Source organism: Anabrus simplex, chromosome 6 (assembly GCF_040414725.1).
Source record: "Anabrus simplex isolate iqAnaSimp1 chromosome 6, ASM4041472v1, whole genome shotgun sequence".
Classification (NCBI taxonomy): Eukaryota; Metazoa; Arthropoda; class Insecta; order Orthoptera; family Tettigoniidae; genus Anabrus; species Anabrus simplex.
In genome coordinates this window covers 278,293,344-278,317,438 of record NC_090270.1, presented here as the reverse complement: position 1 = coordinate 278,317,438, position 24,095 = coordinate 278,293,344, and the positions used below count along the sequence as shown (strand labels likewise).

Below are 24,095 nucleotides of genomic sequence, written 5' to 3'. Positions count from 1 at the left end.
ATGAAATTTTGTAAGAGACATTTTTTTATTGCTGGCATGTGAGGAGTCGCGCTGCGACACCCGAGTGCGCGAATTACGCTTCATCCTGTATAATACATGAAAATCTACAGAATAGGACATTTTTGACCTCTAAACTACAGTAAACAGCAAATTTGTCTGATCTAGTTCCAAAAAATCTCTATTTACCAAAATGGACAAAAGCTTTTCGAGCAGAGTAATTGGCTATGCGGTTAGGGTCGCGCAATTGTGAGATTACAATCGGGTGACAATGGGTTCGAACCCCACTGTTGATAGCCCTGAAGATAGTTTTCCGTGGTGTCCTATTTTCTCACTGGGGCTATACCTTAATTACGGCCACGGCAGATTCCTTCAACTGCTAGCCTTTTCATATCCTATCGTCGCCGTTAGACCTATCTGTGTCAGTGCGACGTAAAACAACTTGTTAAAAAAAGTTTCGTCGACAAAATTTGTCAGTATCTACTGAATATATAAGTTCTGTTCACGCATGTGTTTGAGGTATCACTGAAAAATGGTTTGATGTTATTTCCAAGCCCGCAAATCCCCGACGAATTTGTCCTAGTTAGTGATTATATTCATAGGCGCAATTCGGGGGAGGGGGGGAGGGCAAATTGGTGGCAGTAACACCCCTCCACCGAAATTTTGAATGAAACCTAATTTTCTTAATATTACACACATCGAAATACATATTTTACAAGTATATTTTTCGTTACTCTGGTTAATTTAGTTCAATGAAACAAAATGATCGCAGCAAAATTGTATAGGCTACCTATAGAATGATGACACAAATAATGTATCTTATAGTTCAACTTTACCTTTCACCCCTCCATTCTAATTAAAATGTCGCTAATAATATTCGAAAAAAATCTGACGGATGGGCGGCGAACGCCACGGACTGTGAACTATGGCTTTACACGACTTTCACGATTATCATATTTTCAAATTACCTACCGTACGCGTAGATGCCGACTAGTAGACACTGCATCTCCTTCAGTTATATTTAATGGCTGTTCTGTTTTGCTGCATTCTTCGGTATTTTAATAGCTAAGTGGTAAGCAAGCTCCCGGCCTTATTCATTTTCTTACGTTTAATATGTGCCAGTTTCCTTTGTCTTCATTGCAGTATTCTAAGTCAAAATGTGAGCTTTATGTAGAAACATTTTTACGATCTTATAGTGAAGAAAATGTACTCAATATTGTTCAATCTCTTCACGGAGGTACTGTAGCAGAGAAATGTGGATTTAATTCAAAGCAGCAGAGTTACCAAGAAAACGCAACAATCCGTCGAAAATAAGTTGTGGGAATAAAGCTCCATATGAGACATTGCAACAATACTACAAAGCTACAATGCTGATTCTGTTATTGCCACACTTAAACAAGAGATGGAGACCAGGCTTCAAGAAAAATAACTTGGATGTTCTCAACCATTCAAGTCAAGTTCTAAATGGAAGTTTAATAGACATGACCAGTGGACAAGAAACGTTTTCTATCTGAGCTGCATTTTGTTTTACAGAATGGAAGAATAAAAAACAATATGTGCAAGAAAGAGCTGCCGGCTTTATAAAGAAGTATTTGAAAAGAGTGTTCAATTTCATTTTTGAACTTTTCCGGTATTTTTACAGTTCAAATGAAAACAATTAATCATGCTCATGGCGTGTATTTACTAATAACTTGAGAATATATATATATATATATATACACACACAGTATCAGCACTGCTTTAATTTCTTTCACTGTCGGCAGCCCTGAAGATGGTTTTTCGTGGTTTCCCATTTTCACACCAGGCAAATGCTCGGGGCTGTACCTTAATTAAGGCCACGGCCGATTCTTTCCCACTCCTAGGCCTTTCCCGTCCCTTCGTCGCCATAAGACCTATCTGACCGGGCGAGTTGGCCGTGCGCGTAGAGGCGCGCGGCTGTGAGCTTGCATCCGGGAGATAGTAGGTTCGAATCCCACTATCGGCAGCCCTGAAGATGGTTTTCCGTGGTTTCCCATTTTCACACCAGGCAAATGCTGGGGCTGTACCTTAATTAAGGCCACGGCCGCTTCCTTCCAACTCCTAGGCCTTCCCTATCCCATCGTCGCCATAAGACCTATCTGTGTCGGTGCGACGTAAAGCCCATAGCAAAAAAAAAAAAAAAAAAGACCTATCTGTGTTGGTGCGACGTAAAACAAAATAGCTATATAATTTCTTTCACCGAACGAGTTGACCATGCGGTTAGAGACGCGTATCTGTGAGCTTGCATCCGGGAGATAGTGGGTTCGAACCCCACTGTCGGCAGCCCTGAAGATGGTTTTCTGTCGTTTCCCATTTTCACACCAGGCAAATGCTGGGGCTGTACCTTACTTAAGGCCACAGCCGTTTCATTCCCATTTCTAAGCCTTTCCTCTGCCATCGTCGCCATAAGACCTATCTCTCTTGGTGGGACTTAAAGCAAACAGCATGTCTTTCAAGTGCATTTATGTTGTGTTATTTATGTGTGTGTGCTGACGTTCACTTCAAGTGCTGAAAGATGTTCACATGTATTCCATTAATAATCTCAACCCTCTACTGCATGAATTATTTTTCGTTTCCGTATGGTGAAGAAAATTTCAAGCTTTAATGTTCAACATACGCTCAGTGGTTTAGATATACCAGCAATTCTTAACTGGGCCTAATAGCTTAACACTCGTATGTGATGTGGATTGCCATATTGGAATATATATATACGATTTTCCACGATTGATCATTTTCCCTCCTGGTAGCCTCCGGACTGAGCAGTTCTCCGAGCCTTCTCCGTCGTTCTGCCCAGCCTCCGCCTCTGCTAACTGGTGTCAGCGCATTCTTCGTGGTCTCCTCGGTCGTCCCCAGCCTTTGCCTGGACTGCCAAGCCGCTCCCGGCCAGATACTGCTGCCTTCAATTGACTTCACCTACCCGGAACTCATAAGAAGCGAGGAGGTATTCCAACTGGTAGTTGGGCTGGTTGCCTACCTGCCTCTCCCCTGCGGGCCATTCTTCACGGCTACTCACCTCTACTGGGACGTGACTTCACGCCTGCTACCCACGGTCACCCGACCCTCGCCTTGCTGGTTGCCTACCTGCGCCTGCACCTCGCCTTGCGGGTTGCATACCCGCTCTTGTCTCCGCTTCGCACTTCGTCTTCGTCGCAGCCTCCTGACTGCCACCAGCCCTCCATCCTCGGCCTGTTTCCAGGCTGACCAGAGCAATTTGTCTTTATAGCGGACCTGGTTCAATCCATAGTCCAGCTATAGCCCTCCGGTCTCCGTAGCAGGACTGGTAGTGTAGGTTGAGCACTTAGCGTCCTGCTTCGGCCTCAGGTCCCCGCTAAATCTTTTCTCTGCTGTACCGACAGCCTTCGTAACTTGTGTCGCCTGTTGACCGCAGCTCGCATCCTGTCAGTGGCCCCAACCACTACCAGAAAAACTCGCCCTGGTGCGACCTCGACAACAGGAAGACACTTTTCTGACAGTCCACTCCTGGTGTTTGACACTCCCCCCCCTGCTGCTCGCTCTTTTCCACCCTGCCCGACTGCATAGCTGTTATTTTGGCTGCCCCCTCAGCCCTAGTGACTAAGGCCCCTGCCTTGGCAGGGGCTAACTTTCATCTCTCATTCTAACTTACTTATCATGACTAAAGTTGGCAAGAACCCTTCTGGTTCTTTGCAGTCTGCTTCCACCTCAGGCCCTTCAGGCCCCTGTAATCAAAGAATCTTCAAAATGAAAAACCCTAATAGAAACAGCCCAAGTGTGCTGTCCAACGCCAATCCTGCTGCAGTGAGCATTATGCCCGAGAGGACAACCAATTGTTTAAGAGTTGAGGTACCTCCAAGTATTACCCCGCCTTTTCTACGCAAGACTCGGTCACCTCCCCCCCCTCCCCCCCCTTCTGTCACCCCTACATCCTCGGTGGTCACCACTACAGCTGATCCACCCGATTCTGGTCCTGAGTCGGAGCCGCCTCCAGCCACCTGTTTGAGGATAAGATCTTCTTCGCTTCCACCTCCGTTGTCAAGAGCCAGGTCCCCGGCCACCCAGTCTGTTAGCCTGGACAACCTCACTCCAGACTCCGATGATGCTGCCTCCACGGATGGTTCTTCTGATGACTCATTTACGTCGCCCACTGGACGTTCCCAAAGAAGACGTATGAAATGCCATGATGTGAAACCAAGACCACTGGTTGTGTCCAACAAATTTGATATCTTCAGTAAACCTTCTGCTCCCCCCACTTCGCCCCCAAAAACCCCCGCCGTCAAGCCCTCCACTCCCTCCCGTTCTTCCCCCCCACCTCCCCTCATTGACAATAATTCTTTCCAGCAATCTAGAACTGATTCTAACTCATCCCCTCCTGCGCAAAACTCCTCCCAGACTTCCCGGACTCCAAGAATCAAGATTCCCCCTGTCTATGTCAGGGACGTTAAGGACATTAATCAATTCACCGACCTTCTGAAGGCAAATCAGATTGAATACGCAATCAAAGTACTTCACGACGGCATCCGGGTTCAAACCCGCTCTTTAGAAGACTTTGAAACGTTGAAAGCCCTCATCCGAAAATGCAACGGGCAATATCACACTAGACTCCTAGTTGACAAAGCCTACAGGAAGGTGGTAATCCGTGGCCTCCATCACTCTCAATCCCTGGAAGAGATCGCCGAAGAATTATCGTCCATTGGTTTTCGCATAGCATCAGTAGCCCAGATGACGTCCATGAAGACCAAAAGGAAACTCCCGCTCTTTCTGGTCACTTACTTCGATGACCACGACGACGATCTTAAGATCTTCGACATCAAGCACCTCCTGCGCACCGACGTCAAAATTGAGAAATATAACAGCCCTTCTGGTCCAGTCCAGTGTTTCAAATGCCAGCGCTACGGCCATCTCTCAGGAGGTTGTCACTGCCTCTCAAGATGCGTAATCTGCGGAGACTACCACACCACCAACGACTGCCCCAAAAGAGGCGACCGCTCCCAGAAGCCTCGCTGCGCCAACTGCGGTGAACAACACACCGCAAACTACCGAGGATGTAGTCACTACCTCCGACTCCTGCAATTGCACAACTCCAGGCTCCCCTCTGCCCGCAAAGGCCCCTCCGGTCCCCCTCCGTCAAGACTTAAAGCTAACATAACTTACGCCAATGCAATGAACCCCCAGCCCTCCGAGTCAAATCAGACCACCACTCCCAATCCGATAAACCTTTCCCTTTCCGACTTCCCTCTTCTACCAGGAACTACGGCCCCCTTACCAGAAAGGGAAGCTCCGTTAAACCTTACCTCCACCTCTAGCGCTTCTGACATACTAGAACTTTTCAAACTTCTCACAGATCCAACCATCAAAAGTTTAATCTCACTTATCAAGAACACTCTTTCTCGCATTGCTGCTGCCCCTACACCTGCTGCCAAAAAACAAGCCCTCTTTGAAGCCTTACTTGAGTGGTTCCAAGATGCCTAAACTTTCCACCAACCGGGCATCCCCCAGGGAACTGAGGGTCCTCTTTTGGAACGCCGAAGGCGTTCAACGTCAACACGTCGAATTGTGTGAGCTAATCAAGGAACTGAAGGTCGACATCGCCCTTATTTGTGAAACCTGGCTCAAACCCCGTCACTCCTTCCACCTTCCCAACTTCAAGTCCTACAGAAACGATCGTCCCAACCGAGAACATGGCGGCACTGCCATCTTTATCAAAAACACCCTTTCCCATCAACGTATCCCCACTCCACCTGACCTTTTCTCACTTGAAGCCACAACCGTCGAAGTAGCCACACACAAAGGACCCCTCAGTCTCTCTGCGTGTTACATCTCACCTAATGCAGTATTTGACTCAGCTGATCTGGATAAGCTCATCCGCCCTGGCCACCAACACCTGCTTGCTGGGGACTTTAATGCCAAGAAACCACGGTGGAACAGTCGCACCTCCACAACTAGAGGCAACCAACTGGCCCGATACTGCGACAGAAAACTCCTGCTTACTCACGGTCCTGATAGGCATACCCACTACCCCCATAACCCCAATCATATGCCCGATACTCTAGACATTGCCATTTCCTCTAACATCCGTCATTATATCAAATTGACTACCATTGATGCCCTAAATTCAGACCATTTACCAGTTCTTATCAATATTGCTTCCAGTCCCATTCACTCCCCAATCCCCATCCCCATACATCTACGCAAGATCAACTGGCAATCCTTTCGAGACTATCTACAAACGCATGTCAACGGTAACCCCAGCATAAAAGGTCCGGAAGACATCGATGCCCTTACAAAGGAGATCACTACCGCTATTATCTCTGCCGCTGAAACTTCCGCCGTGGGACCCTCGGTGGCCAGGACCAAACCTGAACCTCTACCAACTGAGATTCTACAACAAATTAAAATCAAAAACCGCACCCGCAAGCAGTGGCACCTATCCAGAGACCCATATCTAAAATCAGTCTGGAATCGCCAGAAAAGAAATCTGACCACCCTCATCAGAAACCACAAAATAAGTTCTTGGAAATCCAGATTAGCTGAGCTCAGTGCTGCAGATAACTCACTGCACAGGATGGCGAGACGATTCACTAGGAAAAGGACTGGCATCCCTACCCTACATGGTCAACAAGGATTGGCTCATTCAGATTACGAAAAAGCTAACGCTCTTGCAGACACTCTTGAAGAAACTTGTACCCCCAATGTAGACCCGTCCGATGACGATTTCATTGACCTTGTCGAGGAGGCTATTGACAACCTCGACGATTTCAATCTCCCCCCCGAATTCAAATTTGTCTCACCTTCTGAGCTCCAGGCTGCTATTCGCAAACTTAAAAACCGTAAAACTCCTGGTTTAGACAACATCTCAGCCACGTTCCTAAAAAACTTACCCAGGAAAGCCTTAACTTTTATAACCAAACTCTTCAATGCCATCTTCAGATTTGCACACTTTCCCAAACCATGGAAACTGGCAAAGGTCATCATGATCCCCAAGGCTCTCTCTGACCCCACTTTCCCCCAAAACTACAGACCCATCTCTCTTCTCTCTATTCTCTCCAAACTTTTTGAATCTATCCTACTTTCTCGTCTGCAAGCTATCATTGAAGCCAAACACCTCCTCAATGACGAACAATTTGGTTTCAGAAGTGGACATTCCACAGTCCACCAACTTATGCGAATCACCGAGGAAATTACAAAAAATTATAATCATAGGAGGCACACAGGAGTCTGTTTTCTTGACATCTCGCGTGCGTTTGACAAGGTATGGCACGAAGGACTAATCTATAAACTCAATCTTCTTCAGATTCCCAAATACCTGATTCACCTTCTTCATAGCTATCTCTCACAAAGAAAATTCCAAGTGCAAGTCGGCAACTCCCTGTCGGAACCCCGCCCCATCAACGCCGGGGTCCCTCAGGGGGGGGTCCTCTCACCGGTTCTCTTCAACCTATTTATGTCAGACATACCTCGTCCACCGCACGCGAATGTCTACATGTATGCGGACGACACCGCCATCTCTTCTGTATCCTGGCAACCACCCAGAGTACAAAATTACCTCCAAGAAGCCCTCTCCACTATCGAACCCTGGTTTCGACAGTGGAGAATTAAAATTAATGTCACTAAGAGCAGTGCTACTCTTTTCTCCAAAAGAACTCATTCTGACCCACTACCACTGGTCTTTTTCGGCGAGGTGATCCGGTGGTCAAATGTCACCAAATACCTGGGTGTTTCCCTCGACAGAAGATTAACTTTCAGACACCATATTGAAAGAATTTTGGCCCAGGCATATAAACGCCTGTACGAAATTATACCTCTAATGAAAGCCGACAATGGGCTCAACTTAGAAAACAGGCTCCTGCTGTACAAAACCTCCATACGGCCAATCCTTGAGTATGCCAGTCCTGTCTGGGGGATCGCAGCCAAAACGCACCTAAACAAAGTTCAGCGCTTTCAAAATCGTGCACTTCGCATGATCAGCGGTGCGCAATGGTACGAACGGAATCGCGATATACACAATGACCTTCATGTGGATGAAGTTTACTACAGAATCCTGATCTCGGCACAAAGATTCTACTACAACCTGAACTCCAACCCAAACCCACTCATATCCAACCTGGGTAACTACGATACTGATGGTCTTATCCACAAGCGACCAAAGTCCCTCCTAAGTTAAATCCACCCTCCGGGGTGCAGGTCATATCCTGACCAGTGCGATTCCGTTCAAAAAGTACCACCTCATAACACCTATGCAGTCTAGTTAGAAACCTATCGAAAGTTGCACTCAAGGCCCCTAAGGCCGAAGGGCTAAAATTGCTCACGGGATTGGGTTCCGACCCTCTTATCCCACGAGATGTGTGGTCTACTACGCTAAGCTTTTAACATTCAAAGACCGAACATTACTGCCTACTGGCCATGGGTACGTATTGCAGGGCGCAAGTATACTTGCACGACCGTAGGTCGGTAATGTCTTTGAGGTTGAGCCAGAGGTACTCCTGAAGCCTGTGGTAATATGATGGGGAGGGTCCACGTAAAATAAACGGTGGTTGGTTCGCGTAGATGTTGACGGGGTGGAAGGAGTACCTTTGGCTGTTTTGTCTTATGTTATGTAAAAAAAAAAAAAAAAAAAAAAAAAAAAAACAAGGCATCACTGGGATATGTGTTTAATTGACTGTACAGTTGAAGGTGTGCCGTAAAACTACCTCTGTCTATAATATTTATCCATTTACACAGGTGAAAAGTTATTTGTTGCCTAATGGCAACAGTATGCAGTAGAGGGTTAATGTATAGTAACATGTGTATTGATTTGGTGGTTTAATTATCTATTTCTTTCTTTTTCCTCAAGTTCCAATGAATTCAGAAACCTGTCTGAGGTATTTTCATGCTTGCGGTGTTTGGAAACATACTGCAGGAATGCGATCACCTGGGAGAAGTTACCTCTTTGGCTTTCTGGCCATCAAAAGCAGTAATTAATGACTTTAATTCAAATCGAAAGAGAAGACTTTATTTTGTGTAAAAATACGATGTGATCAGATTGTGAAAAATGTTACCTGCTTGATATTCACTTTTACAGACAAAAACGGGCCAAGTAAGAAATAAATTTGAATGAGATCTACTTTTCAATTGTATGTGAAAATTATTTACTTTGCAGAGGTTTGGTTATTGAATTAAAGTTATTATATATATATATATATATTTCGTGTGGTTATTTCTAGCCGAGGGCAGCCCTTGTAAGGCAGACCCTCCGATGAGGGTGGGCGGCATCTGCCATGTGTAGGTAACTGCGTGTTATTGTGGTGGAGGATAGTGTTATGTGTGGTGTGTGAGTTGCAGGGATGTTGGGGACAGCACAAACACCCAGCTCCCGGGCCATTGGAATTAACCAATGAAGGTTAAAATCCCCGACCTGGCCGGGAATCGAACCCGGAACCCTCTGAACCGAAGGCCAGTACGCTGACCATTCAGCCAACGAGTCGGACATTAAAGTTATTAATAGAATATTCATGGAGACGTAGACAGTATTAACAATAATGTTTTGGTCACAAGGAGGTCTCAAAAGGGAAGACCCGTGGATCCCCCGGTAATCCCTGCCCCCATATCAAAATGCTCAAATTACGCCCATGATTATATTGATCAGTTTATGGTGGAAATTTCTATCACTATTGTCACAGATCGGCTAAGCCGTCGTAAAACAGACTTTACAACGAAACGGTTTTATCGGGCATCTCTTCACACAGAATGAAGGAAGCTCAAAGCTCCAAATAAAAATCAAGATAAAGACGAGAACATTCTATGCAACGTTCAACGCTCTATCAGTCATATGCCTTAAGAACTAAAGAGTCGTGTTCTGTTTTATGTATAACTGAGTAATTATTTTCCAGGTAAAGTACGTTAACGTCCTCTCTTCTTTTAGCCCGACAGAGCTGAAAAGGATGGCTACCCAATGGAGACTCACTACGTCCTGACGGATGACGACTACGTTCTTGCGCTCCATCGTATCCCTGGAGAGGAATCTTCACCGCCCGTTCTCTTCCAGCATGGGCAAACCTCCATGTCGGACAGCTGGATCGCCTTCAGCGAAAATCGCTCTCTTGGTGCGTATCGATCGTCGTTAGACATCGGAATTATATGCTTTATAAATCACTAATATAAGCATGCAACTATGCTCCAAAAAGTGGTGAGTTATGTATTCAAGTTGTTGCTTGAGTCCTCAGTCCATAAACTGGTTCCATGCTAACATTTTCATTTCTACGTAACTGCTGCATCTTACATCTGCTGTAATCTGCTTTTCATATTCATACCTTGGTCTACCCGTCTCGTTCTTAGCGCCTACACTTCCCTCGAAAACCAACTGCACAAGTCCTGTGTATCTTGAGATGTGTCCTCTCATTCTATCTCTTCTTCTCGGCAAATTTAGCAAAGTCGATCTCTTCTCACCAATTCGATTCAGTATATCTTTATTAGTGATTCGATCTATCCATCTCACCCTCAGCATTTTTCTGTAACACCACATTTCAAACGCTTCCATTCTCTTTCTTTCCGAGCTAGTTATCGTCCATGTTTCACTTCCACACAATGCTACGCTCTTCAAAAACATCTGTCTACTTCCTATATCAGTGTTCAAAGTGAGCGAATTTCTTTTCTTAAGAAAGGCCTTCTTTGCATGTACTAGTTTCCATTTTATGTCCTCTTTACTTATAAACCAATCCAAACCAAACCCCGTGGCACTACAGCCCTTGAAGGGCCATGGTCTACCGACCGACCGCTGCTCAGCCCGAAGGCCTGCAGATTACGAGGTGTCGTGTGGTCAGCACGACGATTCCTCTCGGCCGTTATTCTTGGCTTTCTAGACCGGGGCCGCCATCTCATCGTCAGATAGCTCCTCAATTTTAATTACGTAGGCTGAGTGGACCTCGAACCAGCCCTCAGGTCCAGGTAAAAATCCCTGACCTGGCCGGGAATCGAACCCGGGGCCTCCGGGTAAGAGGCAGGCACACTACCCCTACACCACGGGGCCGGCCCCTCTTTACTTACGCCACCGTTAATTATTTTACTATCCAAGTAAGGATGTTCATCTACTTCCTTTAAGACATCATGTCCTAATCTAATATATCCTGCATCACCTGACTTCGTTCGACTGCACTCCATTACTTTTGTTTTGGACTTATTTTCATCTTGTACTCCTTACCGAAAACTCTGTCCATACAATTCAGCAAGTTCTCCAGATCTTCTGCAGTCTCAGATAAAATAACAATATCATCAGCAAGTATGCATTTATTTTGATGCTATTAAACACTTGTATGAAATTTCAAACGTAACATTGCTATTCTAGACTGACACGATTCACCCACGCCAAAACATAAAATCATGATCATGAATAAACAATAGAATGAAAAAACAAAAAGCACACTACTTATAGCTGCGGCTGTTCCACAAGTACAAACCAAGATAACTAGAGTACAAACAATCCATCCATAGTTCGGGAGGTGTATCAGTCTATCATATTGCATTTACTACTCAAACTGATACTTTTGATGAAGCAGAGATCTCTTTAACTGCTTGCTTCATTAGAAGAGCTAGGTACCTATTATGAGAAAAACCAACTCAAACCAAATCCAGCTAAGACTCAAATCTGTGCGTTCCATCTGTGGCATGCGCAGGCCTCTCAGAAACTCAAAGTACTATGGAAGGGGAACTTACTGGAACACTGCTTTACACCAAAGTACCTGGGAGTTATGCTGGATCGCACATTAACATATAAGAAACATTGCCAAAACCTGAAACAAAAGATAGCTGCCAGAAACAACATTCTTCGAAAGTTATCAGGAACAAGTTGGGGAACACAACCACAAACAATTAGAACATCAGCTCTAGCTCTATGCTATTCTACAGGAGAATATGCCTCCCCGGTTTGGTACAGGTCAGCTCATACGAAGCAGGTCGACATCGCTTTAAACGAAAGCTGCAGGATCATCACTGGATGTTTGAAACCTACACTCATTGAGAAGGTCCATCTTTTAGCTGGTATTGCTCCCAATGAGATTCGTAGGGAGGTAGCAGCTAGCAAAGAAAGGCTCCAGGCATCTTCTTCAGAAGCACATCCTCTCTATGGATACCAACCAGCCACACAGAGGCTAAAATCTAGGAAAAGTTTTCTCCGCACATCAGTTAACCTTGAGGGGAAAGTAGAGAATGCTAGAGTCACAATGTGGAAAGAAAGAATCCACCACCTTTCCAACTGGATAGAGCCAAAGGAAAGTCTTCCATGTGGACACCAGGAGAAGTGGACAGTATGGAAAGCCCTTAACAGACTCCGTACAGATGTCGGCAGAACCAAAGTAAACTTGCGGAAGTGGGGCTTCTCAAGTGATTCATCACTTTGTGATTGCGGAGAGCAGCAGACGATCCAACATCTATGTCAGTGTGTTTTATGTCCTTCAATGTGCACTATGAAAGACTTGATTGCAGCCTCCCCCAACGCTATTGACGTCGCCCAATACTGGGCAAGCATCATCTAGCTCTCGAATATTGTTGCTCTATCTGTGATTGTATAATAGACTTGTATATTTGTGTAGTAGGAATGTAGATATCTTGTTGCTTTTTGTTAAATATCTATAAGTAAAGTTGATACTTCTTACACAAATAAAGAAAGAAAGATCAGTCTATCAGTGTTCACAGTGAAAAAAATATGCACTCGTCTCGTATACATTGTGTTATTTAGTACACATGATATTAGTAAGTGAAGAAATACTCTTTAATACACATTCCCGTTTCATTTTACACTGCACACTCTACTTTTAGTATCCATCATTTACTTTGCAGTACTCTACAATGATCTCTCTGCATTTACGCATGCGTGAGGACAGTATTGTTGGGAGATCAGAAGAATGCACGTGCCCGGTGAGGCACGGGGCGAAGGGGTTTTCACCAGTAGAGCCAGTGACGCAATGGTTACCATAGCAACTACGCTACTACCCAGGCGACTTTATATTATCTTCTACTAGCAGCTCTTCGCCCTTGACAGCTGTAATCCACCAAACTGCAAAATGTGAGTCAATGCTTTCGTCTAGCAGATAAGAGCAGATAAGAGCCGATCTGGCTGGGTAGAACAGGAAGTTCGTGCTTGCAGGCCACATTCCTCATTCTTGCATTCTTCTCATCTCTACACAGTACTTGAATTCGGGAGCGAGTGTAGGTGTTAAACATTCTAGTGGATCCACATTAGCATTACCAGCCAAATATTTCTTTGTATCCATCATGATGTAGCTGGAATTTCGTTTAAGGACATCACGATATTTTGTTCGCAGGCGAAATACGGCATTCCCTGGGATACCTGCTAGTTCACGCTTCACGTTCTCCGTAATGTCCAACGAATCACCAAGATGCAAGCCACGTGTTTCTAGTTTCTTGATTGATTCTAGCTGGTATGATTTGGAAGTGTGTCTTCATTAGTACAAGTTCCCTTTTTAAACGGTTTCATTGTCGGAAGAGTTCACGGCATTAATTACTTTACAATGTACTGAAGGCTGCTTGTGAAACATGTTAAAATATGCATAATAAAAGTCGAAAACATGCACAATAAATCCGAAATTTGAAATTTATGCACTAATCTCAAATATTTGCAAATATCCATGTATATGCATTTTTGAACTTAATAATTTGTTCAATTTAAGGTTCAAACGCACTTCCTTGTCGGGTTGGGAGGTCTACATATCGGCAAACGAAGTATGCATTTACATACGAATCCGATGTCTATTCATCACGAGGTGGTGGAAGAGCTGATATTCTGAGAGTCGGACGGTCTGTGTCCCGTCCTGAAATTAATCCGAATGATATAAGTCGCAGTGAGGTGGCGGAGAGCGAGGAATTCGAGTCGGAGGGAATTATTCCTTTATCAGATTCTAATATTTTTTTTAAAAAGTACTTTTTAAATTTTCTCAAATACTGCATTTTCAAAATATTATTTATTCTAGAATATAATTTTATTGAAATATTTATATTTTAAGTGTGCGAATATTTCCTTATACTGGGTGGCCCACTTAAACCTTTCACCTGCATCCGGGAGATAGTATTTTCGAATTCCACTATCGGCAGCCCTGAAGATGGTTTTCCGTGGTTTCCCATTTTCACACCAGGCAAATGCTGGGGCTGTACCTTAATTAAGGCCACGGCCGCTTCCTTCCAACTCCTAGGCCTTTCCTATCCCATCGTCGCCATAAGACCTATCTGTGTCGGTGCGACGTAAAGCCCCTAGCAAAAAAAAAAACCTTTCACCGCAGATATATCTGGAACAACAAGAGATATTGAAAAATGACTTTCACAGGCATGAAGGCAGGGAAGGGGCTAATTAAAGTAAATAGTATGAGCCAGTAAAAAAAGTAGGAAAATAGTACTTTCAACATTAACTTACGTTTTTTTAAATGGACACCCTGTATTATTTCGTGCGCAATCGTTAACATGAAAAATCACATAAGTAATGGTGTTTGTTTCATCGCAATAGGTCAATTACATCCCGAGATATTGCAACGTGAAATTGACGCTTGAGATAAACGAAACGCGCAGCAGTTGCACATCCCGAGAGTCAAGCGCGGAACTCACTGTCCTCTTACTCGCGATATGATTGCCGTACTACGATGCGACAGACACTGTACTTAACGCTATTTGCACTGTTATCAAGAGGGACGAAAATAAGAGAAGGGTTTCCTGCCACAGCAAAAGGATATGTAAATAACGGTTTCTCTCTTGCGTGTTTTATTTACCTACACAGTACATTGCAGTACTCTGTAATGTACTACTTCAGAATGTACATAATTCGTACAGCAAAGTTACTGTAACGAAATTCTCTTATTTTAATCCCTCCTGATAACAGTGCAAATAGCATTAACTACAGCGCCTGTCGCATCGTAGTACGGCAATCATATCGCGAGTAAGAGGACCGTGAGGTTCGTGCTGGAATCTCGGGATGTGCAACAGCTATGCGTTTCGTTTATCTCAAGCGTCAACTTCACGTTGCAAATATCTCGGGATGTAATTGACCTATTGCGATGAAACAAACGCCATTACTTATGTGATTTTTCATATTAACGACTACTTACGAAATAATACAGGGTGTCCATTAAATAAAGGTAAGTTGATGTTGAAAATACTATTTTTCTACGTTTTAGACTGGCTTATAGTATTTACTTTACATAGCCCCTTCCCTGCCTTCATGCCTGTGAAAACCATTTTTCAATATCTCTTGTTGTTCCAGATATATCTGCGGCGAAACGTTTAAGTGGGCCACCCTGTATGTGCTGCTGTGAATGATTCATTACGTATTTACATTTTGGACACAACTTCAAATCCTTCAAACTTCCGTAATTTCTTTCTTTCCTGAGATGTTAAGTATCCGGGTATAATATGCCATTCGCCTGTTGTTTATTCCTCGCGGAATAATTTGCTTCATAATCCATATGACCGTGGCATTTCACCTAAATGCCGACATCAGTGGCATCCCGTAATGGCAGTTCTTAGACCACAACACGTGGCTTTTGTCATGTGGTCGGAAGTAGCCCGGTCATCCTCGAATCAACGTGGAGATCACGGATGGATACATGATGTTCTTTACTTATATCAGTTTCAGTTCTCCCGATGAGGGAAGAATACCAAACTGCACATAAACACGCATTAATGAACACATCCCTCTAAATAGGGTTGGTGACAGGAAGGTCATCCGATCGTAAAACTGAGCCAAATCAGCATCAATTACTGACCCAATAAATTGAGAAGAAGGCCAAGGAAAAAAGTAGAAGAATAAGTAGTAGAATATTATTTATACACTGCTGTGCAAAACTTAGGGACGAAAGAAACTTTCGCATGTTGTGTCACTGCCAAGTAATATAGCTTGAATGAAACTTGAACCATAAATAGGAAGAACTGCTACAGTATGGTACGGTCGGCAATGAAAGGAACATGCGATCAGGTAAACAGAAATTACTCTTTTATACACGCAAGTCACGGCGACTCTTGGTGGTCCCTTGGAGATCACAAAATAAGGGATATGGTTCTTAAAAGGGTGTGCGATCACCACCGATAGCATGCTCTGCAACGTGTTCCCATGCTGGCCACAAGGAGTTTTTGTGGTAGGGCGTTCCATTGCTCCATCAGCGCGGTTAACAACTCCTGGATGGTCGTTGGTGGATATAGACGTGCTGCTATACGTCTGCTCAACATGTCCCACACCTGCTCGATGCGATTTAAGTCGGGGGAGTAGGCAGGCCAGTCCATTCACCGAATATCTTTTCGATCCAAGAGCTCTTCCACCTGCGCTGTTCGATGCGGTAGTGCCTTTTCATCCATAAAAATGAAGTCAGGCTCAAATGCATCCCTGAAAAGAAGCAATTGGGATGGAGTACACTGTCACAATAACGTTGAGCTGTGAGTGTACCCCGGACAAATATTTGGAGATCGGTACGCCCATGCAACATTATGCCTCCCAACACCAAAACACTTGGACCACCGAAATAATCATGTTCGGCCATGTTACTTGGTGAATTACGTGTTCCCAGCCCTCGCCATATGAGAGTACATCTAGAATCACTACTCAGACTGAATATGCCTGCTATATTCGTGTGTTATCTTTCGTGTGTATCTATTAGACCGTAATACTAATAATAATTTGTCTAAGCATTTAGCTTCGTTGGTAATCTTTGAGTACAGTAGTTCTTGCAAATTTCATTTCTGTTGTGCTTAGTAGTGACATACGGTACGGTACCGGTATCGTAATTAGGATACGTCTGAAAGTAGTTTAAAAATTACTGTAGTGTGTGTATTACCTTCGATATTCAGTAATTAACAGCAGTTTTTATCCTGTTAGGGGTTGTAGGATTTAAAAAAAATAGAGCACGACTAAGTAGTATTGAAGTGTAGTCGTATATTAATTACCTTATTGTTGTGTACTATCCCAGACAATATATCCCCCCGTTCATTTTTTTGCAAATAAGTTATTTTATTTTTTAAACTTAAAAATTTCCCCCCCGTAAAGAATGGCTAAGGAGCGCGAGTGTACTTATTGTGGGTGTGGTGAGGCATTGAGGGGTATGAGGGAGGAGTTGGAAAGTTTGAGGGAGATAATTAGGAGTCTCACAGAAGACAGGAAGGAAGATAGCACTCCCTCAAACAATGTACAGGTTACAGTAGGTGTACAAGAGGGAGGGGAAGGAAAGGGAGGAGTTGTAGAAGACAGGTGGTCTAATGTTCTAAGGGGAAGGAGATTGCAGGCCAAGGGCTCTATTCAGGATCAGAATTCAGGACAGGTGTCTGTGCGAAATCGGTACGAGTCACTCCAGGTAGAACAACAGAGGGAAGATGAGGGACAGGGAACTGTTGCTGAGATGCATGGAAGTAGGAGGAAGGGAAAAGGTAGGAAAGGGAAATGTAGAGTAGAGGATAGGAAAAGACAGGTGGAACAGGGTCATGGGAAGGAGAAAAGGGAGGAGGAAGTACCTTCTGCAGCTATCAGGAAAGATAGGGCTGACCAGGAGGGGAGGGGATCAAATGAGTTGGGCAGGGTTGAGGCTCTGGTCATGGGGGATACCATCGTTAGACACGTGGGGAAAGTGTGTGGAGGAAAGGGAACCAGGGTAGAATGTTATCCAGGAATTAGGTTGAGGCAGATGTTGAGGAAAGTAGAAGAGAGGGAGGGGGGGGGGGGAAGGAGAAGGTGGTAGTGTTTCACGTTGGTACCAACAACGTAAGGCAAGCTGATATAAGTACCAACATAGTTGGAAATGTGTGGGATCTGGTAAATGCAGCACGGGTGAATTTTAAGAAAGCGGAGATTGTTATTAGTGGAATACTGTGTAGGAGGGATACTGACTGGAGGGTGATTGGGGATTTAAATGAGACTATGGAGTGGGTATGTGGGAAACTGGGAGTGAAATTTCTAGATCCTAATGGGTGGGTAGGAGATAGGGATCTGCGCTCGGATGGCCTTCATTTAAACCGCAGTGGTACGTATAAGTTAGGAAATTTGTTTGGAAGGGTAATAGGGAGGTATATTCAGGGCAACGGGATGGCCTAGGGAGCGGTGATAAGGGAACAGGGAACTGGAAATCAAGTAGGGATGACATAAAATTGTTAGTGTTGAACTGTAGAAGTATTGTAAAGAAAGGAATAGAATTAATTTAATAGATATATATTTACCAGATATTGTAATAGGAGTTGAATCATGGCTGAGAAATGATATAATGGATGCAGAAATTATCTCACGGCACTGGAGTGTGTATCGTAGAGATAGGATAGGAATGGTGGGAGGGGGAGTTTTCATACTGGTGAAAGAAGAATTTGTAAGCTACGAAAAAGTTAAAGATGAGACACATGAGATTCTAGGTGTAAGGCTCATTTTTAAAGATAACAGGCAACTTGATATATTTGGAGTGTACAGATCGGGAAAGGGTAGCACTGATGCGGATTAGGAATTATTTGATAGGATAGTCAGCTATGTGGGAAACGACATGGAAAGAAATGTGACTGTAGCGGGAGATCTGAATTTGCCAGATGTAAATTGGGAAGGAAATGCGAACGACAGGAAGCATGACCAACAAATGGCAAATAAGTTAATATGGGAAGGACAGCTGATTCAGAAAGTGATGGAACCAACCAGAGAGAAAAATATCCTGGATGTCGTGCTGATAAAACCAGATGAGCTCTATAGGGAAACTGAAGTAATAGATGGCATTAGTGATCATGAAGCTGTTTTTGAGGTAGTTAAAAATAAATGTAATAGAAGGGAAGGTCTTAAAAGTAGGGCTGTTAGGCAGTACCGTATGGCTGATAAAGCGGGCATGAGGCAGTTTCTAAAAAGAAACTATGATCGGTGGAAAACTGTAAATAAAAATGTAAACAGACTCTGGGGTGGGTTTAAAGAAATTGTTGGGGAATGCGAAAACAGGTTTGTACCATTAAGGGTGGTAAGGAATGGTAAAGACCCACCTTATTATAATAGAGAAATAAAGAGACTAAGAAGGAGGTGCAGACTGGAAAGAAATAGAGTTAGAAATGGCTGTGGAAGTAAGGAGAAATTGAAGGAACTTACTAGAAAATTGAATCTAGCAAAGAAGGCAGCTAAGGATAACATGATGGCAAGCATAATTGGCAGTCATACAAATTTTTGTGAAAAATGGAAGGGTATGTATAGGTATTTTAAGGCAGAAACAGGTTCCGAGGAGGACATTCCAGGAATAATTAATGAACAAGGGGAGTGTGTATGTGAGGATCTTCAAAAGGCAGAAGTATTCAGTCAGCAGTATGTAAAGATTGTTGGTTACAAGGATAATGTCGAGATAGAGGAAGAGACTAAGGCCAAAGAAGTAATACAATTTACATATGATAACAATGACATTTACAATAAGATACAAAAGTTGAAAACTAGAAAAGCGGCTGGAATTGATCAGATTTCTGGGGATATACTAAAGACAATGGGTTGGAATGTAGTACCATATCTGAAGTACTTATTTGATTATTGTTTGGTCGAAGGAGCTATACCAGATGAATGGAGAGTTGCTATAGTAGCCCCTGTGTATAAAGGAAAGGGTGATAGACATAAAGCTGAAAATTACAGGCCAGTAAGTTTGACATGCATTGTATGTAAGCTTTGGGAAGGCATTCTTTCTGATTATATTAGACATGTTTGTGAAATTAATAACTGGTTCGATAGAAGGCAATTCGGTTTTAGGAAAGGTTATTCCACTGAAGCTCAACTTGTAGGATTCGAGCAAGATATAGCAGATATCTTGGATTCTGGAGGTCAAATGGACTGTATCGCGATTGACATGTCTAAAGCATTTGATAGGGTGGATCATGGGAGACTACTGGCAAAAATGAGTGCAATTGGACTAGACCAAAGATTGACTGAATGGGTTGCTATATTTCTAGAAAATAGATCTCAGAGAGTTAGAGTAGGTGAAGCTTTGTCTGACACTGTAATAGTTGAGAGGGGAGTTCCTCAGGGCAGTGTTATCGGACCTTTATGTTTTCTTATATATGAGTAAAGGAGTGGAACCGGAGGTAGGGCTTTTTGCGGATGATGTTATTCTCTATAGAGTGATAAATAAGTTACATGATTGTGAGCAACTGCAACGTGACCTCGAAAATGTTGTGAGATGGACAGCAGGCAATGGTATGTTGATAAACGGGGCTAAAAGTCAGGTTGTGAGTTTCACAAATAGGAAAAGTCCTCTCAGTTTTAATTACTGCGTTGATGGGGTGAAAGTTCCTTTTGGGGATCATTGTAAGTTTCTAAATGTTAATATAAGGAAAGATCTTCACTGGGGTAATCACATAAATGGGATTGTAAATAAAGGGTACCGATCTCTGCACATGGTGATGAGGGTGTTTAGGGGTTGTAGTTAGGATGTAAAAGAGACTGCATATAAGTCTCTGGTAAGACCCCAACTAGAGTATGGTTCCAGTGTATGGGACCCTCACCAGGATTACCTGATTCAAGAACTGGAAAAAATCCAAGGAAAAGCAGCTCGATTTGTTCTGAGTGATTTCCGACAAAAGAGTAGCGTTACAAAAATGTTGCAATGTTTGGGTTGGGAAGAATTGAGAGAAAGAAGAAGAGCTGCTCGACTAAGTGGTATGTTCCGAGCTGTCAGCGGAGAGATGGCGTGGAATGAAATTAGTAGACGAATAGGTTTGAATGGCGTTTATAAAAGTAGGAAAGATCACAATATGAAGATAAAGTTGTAATTTAAGAGAGAGGACAAACTGGGGCAAATATTCATTTATAGGAAGGGGAGTTAGGGATTGGAATAACTTACCAAGCGAGATGTTCATTAAATTTCCAATTTCTTTGAAATCATTTAGGAAAAGGCTAGGAAAGCAACAGATAGGGAATCTGCCATCTGGGCGACTGCCCTAAATGCAGATCAGTATTGATTGATTTGATTGATATGCTCTCATCTGAGAAGAGCACGCGACTTCACCTCACGTCGGTCCAGACCTGAGCTCTTGGCACCATCACAAACGGTGCCGGCGATGTGCGGGTGTCAACGGAACACAACGTAGTGGTCATCGGGCCAACAGACTACCCCCATGTCCACTGTGGAGTGAGAGATTGGGTGCCTTGCAATTCTGTTTAAATGTGGTTGCACCGGGCGAGTTGGCCGTGCGCGTAGAGGCGCGCGGCTGTGAGCTTGCATCCGGGAGATAGTAGGTTCTAATCCCACTATCGGCAACCCTGAAGATGGTTTTCCGTGGTTTCCCATTTTCACACCAGGCAAATGCTGGGGCTGTACCTTAATTAAGGCCACGGCCGCTTCCTTCCAACTCCTAGGCCTTTCCTATCCCATCGTCGCCATAAGACCTATCTGTGTCGGTGCGACGTAAAGCCCCTAGCAAAAAAAAAAATGTGGTTGCAACTGCACTCGCTGTATGACGTATCTTCTTGCCAGTTGCACAATGTAGCGGTCATCAGCTGCTCTGTGCCTGTGATTCGGAATGCTCCCCATGCACGTGAAACAATGCTGTGAGCAATACCAAACTCCTGGGCTACATTCGTCACACTTCGTCCTTCTTCCAGTTTCCTGATGATTCTTCCCCGTGTGAAGTCATCCAAATGTTGTACCCGGGCCATGTTGTAATGAATAACACCACTACAGTGCACCGTAACAGCTCGCTGATTGACTCACACTGTCTTGTCCTGTTCCTTCAACAGCCTCTGTGGATCCGTGGTAGAGTGTCGGCCTCCGGATCCCAAGATAGCGGGTTCAAACCCGGCAGAGGTGGTCGGATTTTTGACGGGCGGAAAAAAAGTCCATTCGACACTCCATGTCGTACGATGTCGGCATGTAAAAGATCTCTGGTGATACATTTGGTATTTACCCGACAAAATTAATTAAATCTCAGCCATAGACGCCCAAGAGAGATCCGGTTTACACTGTCTGCCATCTAGCGGACCTAGAGTAAAACGGAACGTCGAAATTGACGAGCAGACAGCCAGATGGCGACAAATCGAAATGTCTGCAAACGGTAGCTGAGGCCATACGATTATTATTATTATTAACAGCCTCGTTTCGTGAGGCAGACCCATTTGGCGCTGTAGTCGCGCTGACCTCACGCCATGTTCCTATGGACGTGTGGGAGACCTCTGGGAACATGTTATCGCACTTTTAATTTATTTTCACCGTGTAGCTGCCATGTTTGTTGCTTTATCTATCTCGTCCTTAAGTTTTACAAAACAGTGTATTTTTGCCTCCTTAACTCTCTTCTATTAGACTAGTATTACCGACAGCTGAAGCTTGTAACATTAAATGAACAGAATAATAAAATATACTAAACATTAGTGTTCAATGATTTCTCAATAACAATGATTAATCTATGCCTCTATTATCATGATGATAAATTGCTCACCGAGCTCGATAGCTGCAGTCGCTTAAGTGCGGCCAGTATCCAGTATTCGGGAGATAGTACGTTCGAACCCCACTGTCAGCAGCCGTGGTTTCCCATTTTCACACCAGGCAAATGACTGTACCTTAATTAAGGCCACGGCCACTTCCTTCCCACTCCCAGCCCTTCCCTGTCCCATCGTCGCCATAAGACCTATCTGTGTCAGTGCGACGTAAAGCAACTAGCAAAAAAAAAAAAAGATAAATTGCTCAGTAATAGCATCAAGTATCTAAAATATAACGTAAGCACAGAAGAGGCTAAGGTATCGCAATACATCTCAGGCCTGAAGAGAGTGAAGGCTTATAACTATTCTTTACGTGTGAAGGCACGTCATTCTCGGGTAATACATCAAGGTGCTGGCAGTTGGTTTTATAACGTCTTGTTTATTGCAGCGTACCAGTTGTGGGAGAACGGCTATGACGTGTGGCTGGGGAACGTGAGGGGAAACTTGTACTGCAAGAATCACATCACAATGAAACCTTCAGATCCAGAGTTCTGGAAGTTCAGGTAAATGTTTGTTTTTCTTTTAATGTAATTCTTCTTTCATAGTCCTTATTCCTTCTTGTAAAAGAGCCAGTAGAACGCGAGTATTACTGAATCGAATTGAATTTATTAATAACTACAGGACGCGTGTTGCTCCAGTGCATTCCTTATGAATAGGTGAAATAACGTTTCTTGATATGAAATAGCTCCATGCTCGACCCGGGTACTTTCTTGGATGTCTATTTTTACGATTTATATTGCTTGTTAATTTTTTGTCAAGTGAATTTTTGTAAATTTATTTATTGTGACGTTGATTGATATTTTAAGAACTAGGGGACCCGTGCGAGAACTCTCGCATGTTCATAAAGTATGGGGTGGAGTAGCCACCTCGTGAACTACCGGTGAACTAAGGAATACACAAATCTGTGCAGTATTAGGCAGTCTTGCTCACCACTTAATATAATCTTTTATTTTTTAACTTATGGTATCCACGTCAACGGAAGCAAATACAAATGCATTATTATACTGACGAATGTTCCGGAAGTAATTTTTAGTTTTACTATAATTCCTTTGTTAACTGATAATTACAGCATATTATAATGACATAAAACAGGCGTCCCAGCAGCCAAAATTTGAGCGGACAGGAATGATGGCGCGTATTTTCCTACAGCAACAGTATTTGCAAATCGCACACTTCGTACAATTTTTTAATTCATTTTTTAAAGAAATTATCGATACTTATGAAATGAGAGTGCAATTTTTCACTGCTAATGTATATTCTCTTTCTTTTAAATGCTCATTTGTCACTATCGGTTGCTTGTGAGCACTGCAAAAGAGATCTATATTACTGAAATAATACATGTGATTCTTTCGTAATTTTAGAGTTTGTTGTGTGTTCAAGTTCTAGACTATTTTGTTTCGCCTGGAACTTTGTCCTGGTTGACGCCCATATTGTGTGGGAATTAGCCAGTCCTTTCAAACAAATAATAAAAATAAGTGATAATTGCATTTTTGTCGCCTACAGATATGATGTACACGATTTCAAATGTCGTTGGACTGTCATTAGTTGGCCTAGTGAACCAGAGAACTTATTCTCGGTCATTTAGGACATTCTTATCAACCCTTCTGACTCCCATGCCGATGGAAGCTGAGCTTGGACTTCAGCGCCATCCATAGTGTAACAATTCTTCTTAGCAATCCAG

General features: G+C 43.5%; 1 protein-coding gene across 1 annotated transcript in view; it reads left to right on the top strand.

Moving 5' to 3' along the window:
- Positions 1 to 24,095, top strand: part of LOC136875737 (lipase 3) — a 109,061-nt gene that overhangs the window by 14,716 nt on the left and 70,250 nt on the right. Inside the window, exons 2-3 of the mRNA XM_068228286.1 lie at positions 9,893 to 10,073; positions 22,803 to 22,917. Coding sequence (XP_068084387.1) covers positions 9,893 to 10,073; positions 22,803 to 22,917 — 296 coding nt within the window. The remainder of the gene's footprint in view (positions 1 to 9,892; positions 10,074 to 22,802; positions 22,918 to 24,095) is intronic.